This window comes from Thalia democratica, chromosome 1, assembly GCF_965202585.1.
Source record: "Thalia democratica chromosome 1, ktThaDemo2.hap1.1, whole genome shotgun sequence".
NCBI classification, from domain to species: domain Eukaryota; kingdom Metazoa; phylum Chordata; class Thaliacea; order Salpida; family Salpidae; genus Thalia; species Thalia democratica.
In genome coordinates this window covers 49,050,989-49,065,906 of record NC_139165.1, presented here as the reverse complement: position 1 = coordinate 49,065,906, position 14,918 = coordinate 49,050,989, and the positions used below count along the sequence as shown (strand labels likewise).

The following is a 14,918-nucleotide window of genomic DNA, read 5'->3' as shown; positions in this document are numbered from 1 at the left end:
CGTCATATTTGTGAACTAAATTTCAGTATTTATAAAATCAATTGAAATTTTTATACAGCATGAAAGCTTAAATACTTTTATTACACAAAAATGTTTGTGTTTGATATTAACATTTTTTTGAATTTTTTCTCGATTGAAACTATTCGGATAAGTGAAGTCCAGATAAGTGAATAAGCACTACATTTAAACTTTAGCTCTCACTACTTACTAGTTTTTAACTATAGTGGCTGGGAACTAAAGAATGATCATTGTAGACAGAATAGTATATTTACAACACATTTCAATATTTTACAAAGGTTTTCCAACAAAAGTCTTTATTTAAATTTAAACTACAAGTTTAGTTTGAAAAAATCTAGACGAAATATTTGATAAGAAAAACGAAAAATATATTTGATATATCAATAAAATAAAAACAGAATGCTTAAGTTTTATATAAAATTTTAAATATAATATAAGTGTTTTGGTGTAGTAATAAAAGATTATTTAATAATTCTAAGTTTCTTGTAGCTTATACTAAAGTAGATCTAGCTTGTGTTTATTGATTTAAGCAAGAGTTTTATAAACTGCTTATATTATACGTATATAAGTAATTAGTAAATTAATTTTTACATAACTACCATAGAGCAGCTGACAAATAATTGTTTAAATCATTTAGTTATTCATTGGTAACAATAAATTTAGTTATAAAGTTTAAGTATAGTATTGTAGTTTCAAAATGAAAACTATTAAAAACTTTCTTTTTTTATAACTTTTCATATGTAGTAGCTTATTTGCTGCATTTTTATATCCAATATATTTTTAAGCAAAGTTGTTATAAATGAAGACTTTATTGTTTTGGGATTTTAATTTTATACTTTTGGAATTTTTCATATCATGTTTAAGCGCATAAAGATTTATATGGACAAAAAAACACTTAGAATGTCAGGTCAGCACATTAAAGCTTAGTTTATGCCTATTTTCCTGGGTATACTCACAAATCCTATCCGCGATCATTTCCAACCCGGTCAAATCCCACCTTTTTTTATCTTTATTTATTTATTTATTTTTTTGGGTTTTTTTATTACTATCATATTTACCCCTAACCCTGACTCTTTATCGGTAAGCAGTTCTTAGATTTGATCGGGTGGAAATGATTGCGGTTTGGAACTGAGCGGTTCCTATTTTCCTGGCTTATCATATAGGTTTAAAAATAAAAACCAACTAAACCTACACAGATTTTTCTTGAATAAACTCTTAAGAAAAAGGAGTAATTTCGAAAATAGATATCGAAAATCAAAGACGAGCATCTTTCTTGTATAAGTACTTAAAACTTTATTCGATTATTTTCTCGAACAAAGTAAAAACATAATTAAATATAAAACTTCATAAAAAGTCGTAATATTCTTTGTATAAGCTAAACAGTTTGCAATGTATTAAATTATTTAAAAATAAAAAAGTCACTTAATAAACATACAAACAAGAAGAAAAAAAATATAGTAAGTTTAGTTTACTGCAATTAAATACTTATTGTCTTACTTTTTTTGAACGAGTAGTATTTTATATCACATTAGTTAGTTCTATCAATCCTAATAAATAAAAAGTTAATAAGTTTGTTTACAACAAAGATAAAGATAAAAATAAAAGTATTTTTTTTGAATTTTGTCATAAACTACTTATATTTATATTTTTCGCAACAGCTTAAAAAAAAAATGTTAATAACTAACAAAATTAATTAGCATAGTAAAAAAAAAGACTTTTTTTTATTGTTTAATATTTTTGTTACAACTATACGATTTATTTAGTTTCTTTAGTAATTTTAATTGCTTTGTAATGAACATTCAATAAAACGATTTTGTTTAAATTTACACAACTATTTTGTTTGTTAGTGCTAAAAGTCAACTTAATTACAAAACTAGTGATCCATTTTAATAATAAAACTCAACATTTAGTAAATAGTTGAACTTGAAGTCTAAGAGGTTTTATATGCAGTAGCAATCTAAATAAGAATTTAGGTTGTCGTTAGTTTAGTTATGCAAAAATATTTTAAAATGAAAAATACCAAGGACTCGACTAGACAACCAAAAAGTTTTTTTTACACCAGGAACTAGAACTAATTATTTTGAGCGTTTTTTTTGTCGGTCAATAAATAGTATAAGCACTATATTAAAAAAAAATGGATTGAATAAATTTTTATTATGTTGTTAAAACTTATGTTTAAGAAGAAAAAATAGTTTAAATTTATTCACCTTTAATTTAAAACTAAAAATGAGTATAAAGATAAACATAATAACCTAAATTACAATCTATTATTGATATGTAATATACATGTTACATCGAGTTTCTGTGACTTTTATTGTCTTCGTCGTTGTTAAGTTTTATTAAATTTTATTTATCCAATAACTAATGGTTGATATTTTATTTTTGTTCAAAATAGATTACAAACATAAAAACTAAACTAACAAACTTTTCAATACAAATTAAATAGTTGAAATAACCTCATTTATATTGTGACGTAATTATTAAATGTAATGAATGTATTTTGTTCATTGATTAACAACAGTAAATTTGAATCAGTTATTCTTTCCATTTAACGTGAGTGCTTTTTTATATTATGATTTGTTGTTTTGTTGTGTATTTTAGTTTACTTTACCTGTTTTAGACTTAATAATTACAAATATTATATAGTTTTAAAACAGTCGGATTTAATATTAAGTATTTTACCTATTATTAACTATTATCTGTAGAAATTTTTTATTTTTATCTTAATGAATAACATGTACACACCCACTTTATTCTATGCTTCTATTCTTTCATTACAGTAATTATTTTTTTACAGAACCCAGCTGAAGTGTGTTGATTCGTTAACTCACAGAAACATATGTTGGTACAATAAAGGAAGATTACTGTACAATTTGTTTATTTTTGATTTATAAATTTAATCTTAGTTTCACAGAAAACGTCGCATACAACTCTATAATCGAAATGTTTATTCGTACAACAGGTCCTAAGATCACATATTTTGAGTGCTATTTTTTAATTTAATAAACAATTTATTAATATAAAGTTTAAACTATGATAGTTAGAAATTATTTTGATCTCAATACAATTAGTTCAAGTATACAGTGCATCGAATCGATGACTAGAAGTCTTTTTTTTTACTAGGTCCTTATACCTTTTGTTTATTCTGATTTTTTGTTTTTTGTTCATAAAACTTTTTTTTAGTTTATTTCATGTTTTGTTTTGTTCTGTACTGAAGTTTTAGATTGTAGTGCTGTTTTTGGTGCTTTACCTAATAAGTTCAATGAACTTTTAAAACATAGTAAAAATTTCAAATGATAGTAGTGCAAGTCAATAAACAAACCTAATAATACTAAGGATAAGAAAAATAAACTAAACGAAATATATTGTCATCAAATGGATTGGAATTTTGTAGTCTTATGCTTGTGGTTTTTGCTTAGCGGAATAGAGTATGGTATGTTTTATTGTTTAAGTAAGTTATAAATAAGTAATAACTAAAAAGTTTATGGAAACAGTTAACACTTTTTTTGTATGAGTGTAAACTGTTGGATTTCTATCTTGCAGCGTTTAACTCAAAGAGTTTTTAAGCCGTCATCAGTACCCCTATGCCATTCTAATATAAAACATAAAATCAATTGTTTGATGCCATATTTTGATATATATAATTTTACATTTGTTTTAGTATTAATATTTTTTCTGTAATATCTTTTAATACTTAGTTATCTAAATTTTTAAAATTTGAACAACACTATACTAAGTTCAAAATTTTAAGCTATATTTGTATTGTATAATGTATTATTTAGTATGGTTTTAAACTATATGAATTCTAGTTGACAATAACTGTAATTAATGACACTTGGTTTAAAAAATTATTAAAATGTCAACTGGTTTTATAAAGTTACAATTTTAGTGTAACTTTTGTTTTAAATTACATATTTTTTATATTTAAATTCTAATTGACAACATTTATAATTAAAATATATATTAATATGTAAATGTTTTAAAGTATTAATTTTATAAAACCAGTAGACATTTTAACAATTTTTTGAAACAATTGTCACTAATTACAGTTATTGCATAACTTTTGTTTTAAATAACATATTTTTGATATTTAAGTTCTAGTTGACAACATTTATATTAGAATATATATTAATATGTAAATGTTTTAAAGTTAGTTGTTTATTAAATAAAAACAATAACAGAGTTATGCGACCAACATTTCTTAACAGTTTTATTTTTGATTGTAATCTCTTACTGTGTGAAACTAATAAAATACAAGTCTATTAAAAAATAACATATATTAGGATAGTTTTATACATGATTTAATAATATTAATTTAAAAGTTCTAACTAAATTTACAACAGTAAAGGTAAAATTTTACCATAATGTAAACAACAAAGCTGAATAATAACTAATTTTAAGTTTTTTAACTACAAATAACACTACTGTGAAAAGAAAATCCTTTTATCTCTAAATTTTTAATTATTTTTGGTTATAGAATAAAGTTAAAAAATATAAGATAGTACCTATTTAATAAATAACTTGGAATATTTTTTTTATGGTAGAAAAACATCAGACTTTCTCTTTCCTCTACAACAATAAACTAAGTATACTATACAGTACAGACATTAATTCAAGAAAGAACTGTTATTCACAGAAAGATCAAGAAAGCTACCAAAACTTTATAGTTAATAAAACTTATTCACTTGTTAATTGCCATAACTACTAACTACTCATACATAGTTAAATTAATTGATATGATATAATAAGTATAAGTACCATTTTCTGCTTATATTTATCTTGATATTAAAAAAAAAATATTTATCATCAGAGATTTTTTATGAAACTATTTGTTATTAATCAAATGTTTGTTTAGCAAGTAATTATTATTTATTTATTGGTTCTGTTATCAAATAATTTTCTTTCTTTTAAGGTGAGCTATTAAGAAGTATAACTATGCTAAAATTTTTATTTTTGCTCAAATTTTTATTTGATTTTTCATTCAGCAGTAATTTTTCAACAAGTTTGTCATATTAGGTAACATTAATATTTGTTTTATTATTGTTTGTTTAGAATAGTTTTAAGTTTAGTTATGTCAGTTAGAACTTTAAAAAGTATACTTAATAATGTTTTTGAGGGTTAAACAATAAATTACTAGAGAGCTTTACACTTGAGGAGTCTATATAAAATTAATTAAAACAAAATATACTTTTTACTTCAAAAATATCAAGGAAAAAGGAAAAGTCATATTAAAAGTCAATAAAACTATTAACCTATATACAATGAACGTGGATAGCTGTAAAAGTTATTATTTGAAACATTTACTTCATTTATTACATTTACAAATATAAAAAAGCCACTACCAAAATTGTCAATAATATTAACACCAAGGCATAACTTATAATCTCTAAGAATAAAATTAAAGGTAAACTCAAAAAGAAAGATGTATCTAATGCTTTAATAATATTAAAAAATCACAAAGAGAGTTTTTCTTAAAAAAAAAAGTAGATTAATGTATACATGCGAATCTAGTTTAGGAATAATTAGTAGAAAAATATTGTCATTTTCTGCCTATAATAAAATCTAAAATAGGACTGCAGCAGTAGAAAAAATATTTTTAAACCTCAAATGGATTAAGAATATCAAAATTAAGAAACTATCCACTTTTGTGAAATTTGATGTGGTAGAATCTTACCCTAGTATTTTTAAAGATTTCTTAAATAATTCTTTTCAATTAGCAAGGAAATATATTAATGTCAGTAACAATCAAACTAGTATCATACTTTACTCCTGAAAACCATTTTATTCTTTAATTTCAAGTGTTGGATCAAAAAGATTATGCGCATGATGTTTTGATGGGAAATTACCACAAAGCAGAGTTTTGTGAATTAGTGGGATTATTTATTCTAAATGAGCTAATTGATGATACGAAAATTGACAAAACTAATTGTGGCCTTTATTGTGATGACGGTTTACTTATAGTTTCAGGAGTATAACCTAAATGTAAAAATTAAATTAAGTACACAAAGAGTGGATTTTATAGATATAAATATGGACTTGGAAAAAGACAAATATCTACCATATTAAAAAGTGAATGCCAAGAACATCTATATAAATTTCAACTGTAATCATCCATATATAATAAAAAGGGACTCCATCTATGATCCAAAAAAGATTACCATCTTTACTAAAACTAAAAAAATCTTTTTGAAATAAAAGTTTTTTGTGAAAAGACTTTAAAAAACAGTGGTTTCAAAACATCACTATTATATGTTCAAGATAAGCCTATGGAAAGTACAAAAATAAAACTTAGGAAAAAGGAGGTATTTTATTATAATTCCCCTTTCAGTGATTGCATAAATACGAATATAGGAACAGAGTTTTTAAAACTGGTATCTAGACATTTCACAAAATTTTATTTGAAATCTTAATTGTTTAGATCTAGGTTTAATTTATCTACTTTTGCTTTTATTAATTATTTTGTAAATTTGTTTTTTATATATTGCCTTTTAGTTATTGTTGTATTTTATATTAATGTAATTAACTTAAAGTTTTCATACTGATCAATGTATTTTTATTAACAGCCATTATACTTCCAAGTATAAATGAATTTTTGGATCAAGTAGTTACTGATGAAACAACTCAAAGTTTTTATCTTGGTTTTGCTCTTTCAGCATTCAGCTTAACTGGATTAATATCTTCACCAATCTATGGAAGAATTACTGACAAAACTAGTTCAGTAAAACTAACTATAGTAATCAGTAACTTGTTCGAAATAGCAGGTTTGTTGACTATATTTAAGTTCAAAAAATAACCAGATAAGGAACTATTGTATTTTTATCTTAAAAGTGATTATATAATATTTTTTTATCTTGATTTTTTGTAAAAAAAAACAGGAAATTTTATGTATATGGCCTCAAACAATGGAATGATGGTAGTTGTTGCCAGGCTCATTGCAGGAATTGGATCCGGTTCAGGATCCTCAATATTTGGAGCAGTATCTAAAACGACCAGCAAAGAAGAGAGAACCCCTAAACTTGCGCAGCTTATGTCTGTTAGACAAGTAGGCTTAATTATTGGCCCTGCATTCAATATTTTGTTAACGAAGCTAGACTTTTATTGGGGAACAGTACATGTGAACAATTTATCTGGAGCTGGGGTGAGTTATTTAGTTAACAAACTATTTGTAATAGTAGTAATGGTTTTTACTAAAAAAGATTAAACAATAAGAAAGGTGTTTATTTTGATTAATAATATTTATATTAAGGTCATTAAAAGGTATTTTAACAAGTTAAATACAATAGTTAGTAATATATTTTTGTAATTGTGAAATTATATTATTTTCGATTCAAATTATGTATTAAATATTTTATTTAATAAACTTTGCTATTCTTTAGGTAATTTTGACTTATTTAAGTTGTTATAGTTTTGAAATTAACTGTTGTAGTTATTTAGGTATGTTATAACCATGTTAAATAATTAACTCTTGATTTAAATATTTCTAGCCTTAATTTTTTAATAAAACTACTATGTTTATTGCAAATATAACTATCTAATCTAAACCTAAATTTAAAAAAATAATATTTTATAAACAAACTAAAAGCTTACTTGAATTTTCAAAGCAGACTCACTGTTTTATGAAGGCCTGTTTTAGTTATACTTATTAATTTCACCTTTTGAATTAACTAAATCAGTCTTGTAATACTTTGTTTAAACTACTGTCACTACCTTTAGTTTCAATTAAGCTTGTTTTGTTATATTTAACGTTCAGTGTTAGAATTTATATTCATTTTAAAATGTTTGAACAATTTAAATATTGTATACTAAAATTATGCTTATTATTGTGCAATGTTGGTTGATTAGTTAAAGTTTTTAAACTTATAAAAATGTTTAAATAAATCTTAAACATTTATGAAAATATTAATTAGCTTTTGAAAAAGATTAGTCAGAAATTTAATAATTAAAATTTAATCAATTTTAAGAAAGGTAAAGGGTAACAAAATTTTTAGAATCAAATAGTTTTAGTTAAGAGCAAAAAGATAAAATTCAAGCAATAAATATAACATTGTTGTTTTTTCTAGGTGATAATTGTTTTTATAATTCTGATTCGTAAAATTTTTTGTGACATTCTTGTGAATGAAATCATAGGCTAAAGCTGCTGTAAAAAATTAAAAAATAACTTAAATTATTTATCTACACAGAATTTAAGTGTGAATATCAAGTTGTCTATATTATTAGGGGACACATTTTACTTAATAAATTTTATAAATTTTACAAGACGAATAGCTTTAAATTTCTACAAGTTTTGATTGCTATTTTTTTCACTTCTTTCCTCTTGGAGTATCATAAATTTTATTTAGTTTTAAACACACATTATATTTTATTTACTTAAAAATATTCAAATTTTATACGTTGAGTAAATACGTTGTTATCATTTAGAACTCTAAAACTTATAAAAAACATGCAATGGTCTGTAATAAACTATCGAAAATGAAGGATGTATAAAAATATCTTTAGACAGAAACAATTTATACAAAACTTTTTCTTTAAATTAACTTAAAATTTTAACATAATGTATTAGTCTTTTTGGTTATTTTTTATTTAAAAAGACTTATTTTTAAATCAAGTGTTAAATTTTTTTATATATACTCAAACTATAATTGAATACTTTTTGATTTAGTTTTTCATGGCTTTAATTTGGTCTGTGTATACAATTGGACTGGTGATATTCTACAAAGAGTCGAGCGTTTCTACGGGGGCTGATGAAGAAACTGAAAGTTTAGTTTCTGAAAACAAAAACGATTATGGGTCTACAACACAAAACAGTAGCGAAGACAAACTTAATGAAAGGAATGAAAATGTACAGAGCTGGTCGAGTATTTTTAATGGTTTGTAAAAATATTTTGCTAATCTCTTATCAAAAATTTATAAACCAAAAATAATTGTTAAACTATTGGTATTGAAACATATCAAAACTGGAAGATTTTTTTTTATTAACGTTTTTGTTTAGTTTAGGTTTTATAATATATTTACTAGCATACAAAATGTTAATATGATTTATTGCTACTAAATCTATTTTTAACAATGCACTTTGTACTAAATGGATAATACAAGTTTATGAAAATATTGAAGAAAACTAAATAGTAAAATGTATGAATAGTTTGCTCTGAAGAGAAATATATCTTTATATCCTCAAATTTTGATATCTTAATTAAAATTACAAACATGATACCTTTTAATTTAGTTAGATTTTAATTATAATTCATGTTGTTTATCTTAATAAAGTTTAATAGTTGTATAACTCTGAAACATGCTGAGGATTTTTTTAATAAACGCCGTATAAGAATAAACAATGTCTAAACCTAGCTTTTAATACGAAAATATTTAGATAATTCACTTGTTTACACTATGGAATAAAGTTTTCTAGACCAATTTTTTATTTAGTTAACATGGTTTTCATTGTCATTTAAAACAGTTCTAAACTGATGTAAAAAAAGTGTTACTAACTATGTATATTTTGACAGATTTGTTTAGGGAAGAAATAATAGTCTGCCTAGCTGCTCAGTTTTTTATAATGTTCATACAAACCGCTTTTGAAACCATACTAACTCCTCTCACTTCACAGTATTTCGGTTGGAATTCACAGGCAAACAGTTTATTATTTCTTGGAGGCGGGATAGATGTAAGCTTTTAGTATCTAACAATTTATGTTTTGAATACTTTGGTATGCACTCGTTTCAAAATCATATCTTATTGCACAAAAAGTGACAAATTTTTAACTCTGCCTAGAATTGATAATAGTTTCAATGTAAAAATCTTAGTACTGTGTTATTTGTGCTGTATGTTCTTTGAAATTAGCGATGTAAAACACTTTTTTATGGTTTTCTAGTTTTCAATGATATTTTCAATACTTTGTGTTGCTTAAAATAATATTATGCTAATTATAAAAAAAAAACTTCATAATCTAAAAGTATTTATTGCGGCTTTCTTTAACAAAGCTAAAATGTTTCGCCCCATCAAAAAAAAAAAGAACTGCACCAAACAACAAAAAGCACTCAAGACAACCCATGACTGATTTCTAGATTTATCAGAACTCAACTATGCTTGCCTGATGATTCTTAATAAGGACGAAATCGGTCATGGGTTGTCTCAATTGTTGTTGGTCGTTTGGTGAAGCTTATTGTTTATGTTCAATAACAAAAAACAGAATCAAATTTAAAATCATATTCATTAAAACAGATTTTTTGTTAAAATTTATAAGATTAAAATTTTTAAAGGTACTTATATCATTCTTAGTAATGGCAAGGTTGAGCAAGTTCTTGTCTGACAGACTGATGATACTAAGTGGATTTACTGTATGTTTCGTTTTAACTGGATTCTACATTCCATTTATTTACTACGCTCAGTTTGCTCCTCAAGGTTGTATTTTTTGATTAAGAAGTAACATGTATAACTTTATGTTCTGTTTATAGCTTGTTTGTTGATGTAATCACCAGTTATTGTTAAAGTTGTTCAAAATGAGATTTTTAATAGTTATAAGCTAATATGGAAAGTTTTAGTTACTTACACAGGAGGGGTAATGGAACTTTTAACAAAAGATTATCATGAAACTTCTATTAAATCTAAAAGTATAACTAATTACCATGAGATTTTGTTTATATTTTTTTTAAGTAGTAGTTAACTATCGAAATATAATCATAAATGTATAAAGTTTCTGATACAAGTATATGAACTGAAAATTATTCATTGTCATTTTTCTCTGAAGTTTAAAAGTTCACTAATATCTATCTTTTTTTTACCTTAAGACCTGAAAAATTTCTTAAATAATTTAAATTGATAAGTAGAAATTTTTAAATATTAAATCATGAAAATTTAAGATTTAAAAAAAAAAAAATATTGGTATTTTTCAATGAGTTATTTAAATGCCACTAACAGTCTAGGCGTAAAATTAAAAAAAAAAGTAAAAAACTTGAGAAGAAAACAGTTTTTTTTTTATTAAGTCTTTTACGCCTTTTTAGTTTGTGCCAACCATTAGAAAATATTGAAGTCAATGACTTCTAATGCTTATCTCTCAAATTTTTTCATAAATTTGTTATCTTTAAAAAGTGTCTGATAGCTAAGGTTAAACACTTAAAAATAAATTTAACTTTAAAATGCATAAAGAACCCCCTATGCCCTTAAAACTTTTATATAAATTGTATTAAACTAGTAGTATATTTAAGACTGGTTTAAATTTTAGTGTTTTATCAAAGTAACTGTTTATGAAAACTATAATAAATATTTTTATATGATTGCATTGTTCAGATTACTTTTTTACTTTTACATTCTACAGACTTTTTTGTGTTAATGTATTACATAAACTCGTACTTTTTAAAAAGCTTCTGATGTTATTAAAAAAATATAAAATTTTTAAATATATATTTATAAATTTACTTAAATTAGTTAAAAATGATTTAAATTGTAATAATACAACTTATTAGAAAAGAAATGACTTAATTAATAAATAAAACTAACATAGTGTGTGTATACTTGGTTGTAAACAAAGCATTTTTTAAAAATTTTGCATTCAAAGTTACTAAAGCTTTCAAAAAAAAAACGAAAACTTTAAAAATTCTTTATATTTTATAGTTTATGTTTCAAAATTTTTTGTATGATAACTTTTAGAATACTTTATTCTTAAAAATTCTAATGATATTTTGTTTTATTAAAATATTTGAATACATTAAGTTTATAAATTTTAGTAGTCAAGTTAAAACAGTAGTAATTTTTGAAGCAAGATAAGATTGTTTTATAAAAAACTTGACCATTTAGTTTTATGTTTTTAAACTGAACTTAATTGATAATTTAAAAAAATATGTGTGTTTTATGTTATTAGGTATCTACTATCTAACATACAACAGTTTTTAATGTTGCTTTGTAATTATAAGGTTAAAACTTAACAAAAGTATTAAGTGCTAACCAAGAAAACTTAAACATACGTTTAATAAATATACTATTGCTTATCAAATTGTTATTTACCGTAAAAAAATTATAAAACAACATTAAATATGTTTAAAAATAAACCAAACAGTTAAGTTTTATATATTTAAAAGAAAGAATGTTTTTTTTGCATGTAAATATATACATATTTATAAGATTGAAAGTAATAATGTCTTAAAATAAGGTTACTTAGTAGAAGAAAAACGTTTAATAACAAAAGTCTAACAGTTTTAGATATTCACCAAATAATTGTATTTATTTTTTTTTATTTTTATCTATATTTTATAGGGTTTTTTGGATTTATTAAAAAAGAATTGTGAATTGTAATGACAATTTATAAAGTTGTAGTAGAGTTTTAAACAATTGTTTTTGAAACGATGATTTTTCATCTATCAAAAATAGTTTTTTAGATCGTTGTTTCGTCATTTAATCAACTAATATGTACTTATTTTTTTCTTTTAAATATTGTAGTAGATATGTTTTAATAATTTTTTAATTTTTTTTGGTAAGATTACTGTTTGTACACTAATTTTTAAAGCAATTTGTGTGGAATTATGTTACTCATTGTTTATGCTATTGTTATTGTTTGTATTTATGTCATTGTTTATGTTTATTTCATTGTTTGTGTTGACCTAATTTCTTAAATGCAAAGTGAGAAAATTCACACTTATCAAGTGTTTTTTAACGCTAAAACTTATTACGTTATAATAGTATTTGTGAGCAAGTTTTTTACAAGTCAAATCATTTTTCAGGTACAACTTGGGTTTATATATGTTTTATCAGCCTAACAGTTTTTTTTATTTTCAACCTACCATTTCTGTTCACGCCACATGTCTCACTTTATTCAAAGTTAACGAATGTTGAAACACAGTGTAAGTAGTGTTTGTTATAACTTTGTTCTTATATGCTACAAAAATACTTTTGGAACTTTATATTTAACAACTTGAAGTTTATTTGTTGATTTTGTTACATTTTAGTAAAATCAACAGGTTTTAGAAGGTTTATAAACTTTAAAAGTTTGACTTCTGTAAGCAAATATACTTAATTATAACGACTTAAAAAATATTGTATACAAACTAGTTTCTTAAAACTTCGTCAAATGTCTTTTGTTATCTTTTAATTTGAGAGTGTAAAATAAAAGTTTCTTTTTGTTAATTTTAAAGCTATCAAATTAATTAGATACTTAATTGAATAAATAAATAAAATTAGTAAATTACTTCACACTTGTACAAATTTATAATATATTTTTTTTAATTTCACAGCTTTCAATCAAGGTGTTCGCTTGAGTGTCAGAGGACTTGGTCAGATTTTAGGCCCCATATGGGCTTCGTCGTTAACTGGAGATAAGCTACCAATTATGTTTGGAGTCAACATGTTCACTAATGGTATCGTAGTTGTAAGTAAATGATTTTATAATGAAACTTCTCCACAATTGGTGTAATAACGATTAACAATTACATAAATGAATAAATAATTTGTTGTTCTACGTTAATTAAAGTTTAGTTGACTTAGTAGATTTGTTGGTTTTTAACATCCGTAGCACTTTTTTGCAAGGAGTTATAGTTTAATTAATCAGTTATTCAAAAATAATAATTGAATAAAAATTATTCGTTACACTAATGCTATACTTTGTAACAGAACCATAAACACAATCTAAGTTTAATTTTACAGTGTTTGAAAAATATTTTAGTTTTAACTACAAAAGTGTTTGTTTTGTCTCATGCATGGAATGTATGAATTAGCAATCAATAGTGGTTAACCATTAACTCAATTTTAGTTAAAATTTTTTATTTTTAATTAAAAAACGTTATAATTTTTTTTTATCCTTACACTATATTTAGAAAATTGTTATCAACTTAGTAAATGGTAATGGTATAATGTATATGAATTTTTTGCACAAACTAAAATCAGCAGTAGTTATGTAAATAAAAAAAAAATTACATTTCTTAATATGGCTTAATTAAATAATAAAATGTACATTTGAAGCTTTTTTGTTTACAGTGATTAGGTTTATACATTTGGAACAAAGTTGTCTAATTATTATATGACTTAATGTTATAATAATGAATTGCTATAAGCTTTTAGATAAACAGAAAAATCAAAATGTACAGTCGCTTATTATCTAAATATTTACTAGATTTATTTACAACACGAACTTTTGAATATGAGATTTTGTTAAAACATAGTTTTAATAGTTTTCGGATAAAATTTCAAAAAGTATTTTTTTTTTAATAATGAACATAAACAATATATAACTAAGTATATATTAAAGCTTTATAAAATGATTTATTTCCCTTGTTTTAATTTAAGAAACGCACTTACAATTGTTAGTTATCTTACCATTGTTAAGCTTTATATTTTTATTTTTTGTTCACGTTTACATTAAGGCTTAATAGTGGTTGAAACTTTATTAAATAGAAATAAAAAATTCTAAAACCACACCACAGGTAATGATTATACTATCCTATAAAAAACTAGATGTTCAAGAAAACTTTGATACAATAAATTCATGATGACCTTACCAGAGTATTATATCTGTGACAAATAATCCAAGTGCTTGTGATCTTTTTTTTCGGTTTTTCTATCATACTTCATTATGTATAATCATAAACTCAAAGTGCAATACAAAATATCAATCTATGCATCTGTATGTAGTATTTAAATCTTAAGTTTTTTATTATTATTATTAGTTGCATAAGTCTATATTAGAGGTTTTTTAAGCTTAGAGAAATCATACGATTTATTTATCTTTATAACATGTTTCAAATGAAGATTTTTTATGTACAATGTTGAATATACTACAATGTTGAGTAACCAAAAAAGTAGAGTTTAAAAAACACAAGTTAAAGGCAAACAGTTATTACTCAGTGTAAGTTCTTCAAAATTTTTATAAAAAGTGTTTAGCTATTTAAAACTTGTCTTTAGTTTTTTGTTTGTAACCG

General features: G+C 23.4%; 1 protein-coding gene across 1 annotated transcript; it reads left to right on the top strand.

Moving 5' to 3' along the window:
• Positions 1 to 3,339: 3,339 nt before the first annotated feature.
• LOC145842794 (major facilitator superfamily domain-containing protein 8-like) lies at positions 3,340 to 14,498 on the top strand. Its single transcript, XM_082950279.1, has 9 exons — positions 3,340 to 3,451; positions 6,582 to 6,779; positions 6,894 to 7,156; positions 8,678 to 8,885; positions 9,522 to 9,679; positions 10,275 to 10,416; positions 12,729 to 12,848; positions 13,239 to 13,372; positions 14,424 to 14,498. The coding sequence occupies exons 1-9, from the start codon at positions 3,394 to 3,396 to the stop codon at positions 14,487 to 14,489; spliced, it is 1,347 nt and encodes a 448-aa protein (XP_082806405.1). The 5' UTR covers positions 3,340 to 3,393; the 3' UTR covers positions 14,490 to 14,498.
• Positions 14,499 to 14,918: the final 420 nt, after the last annotated feature.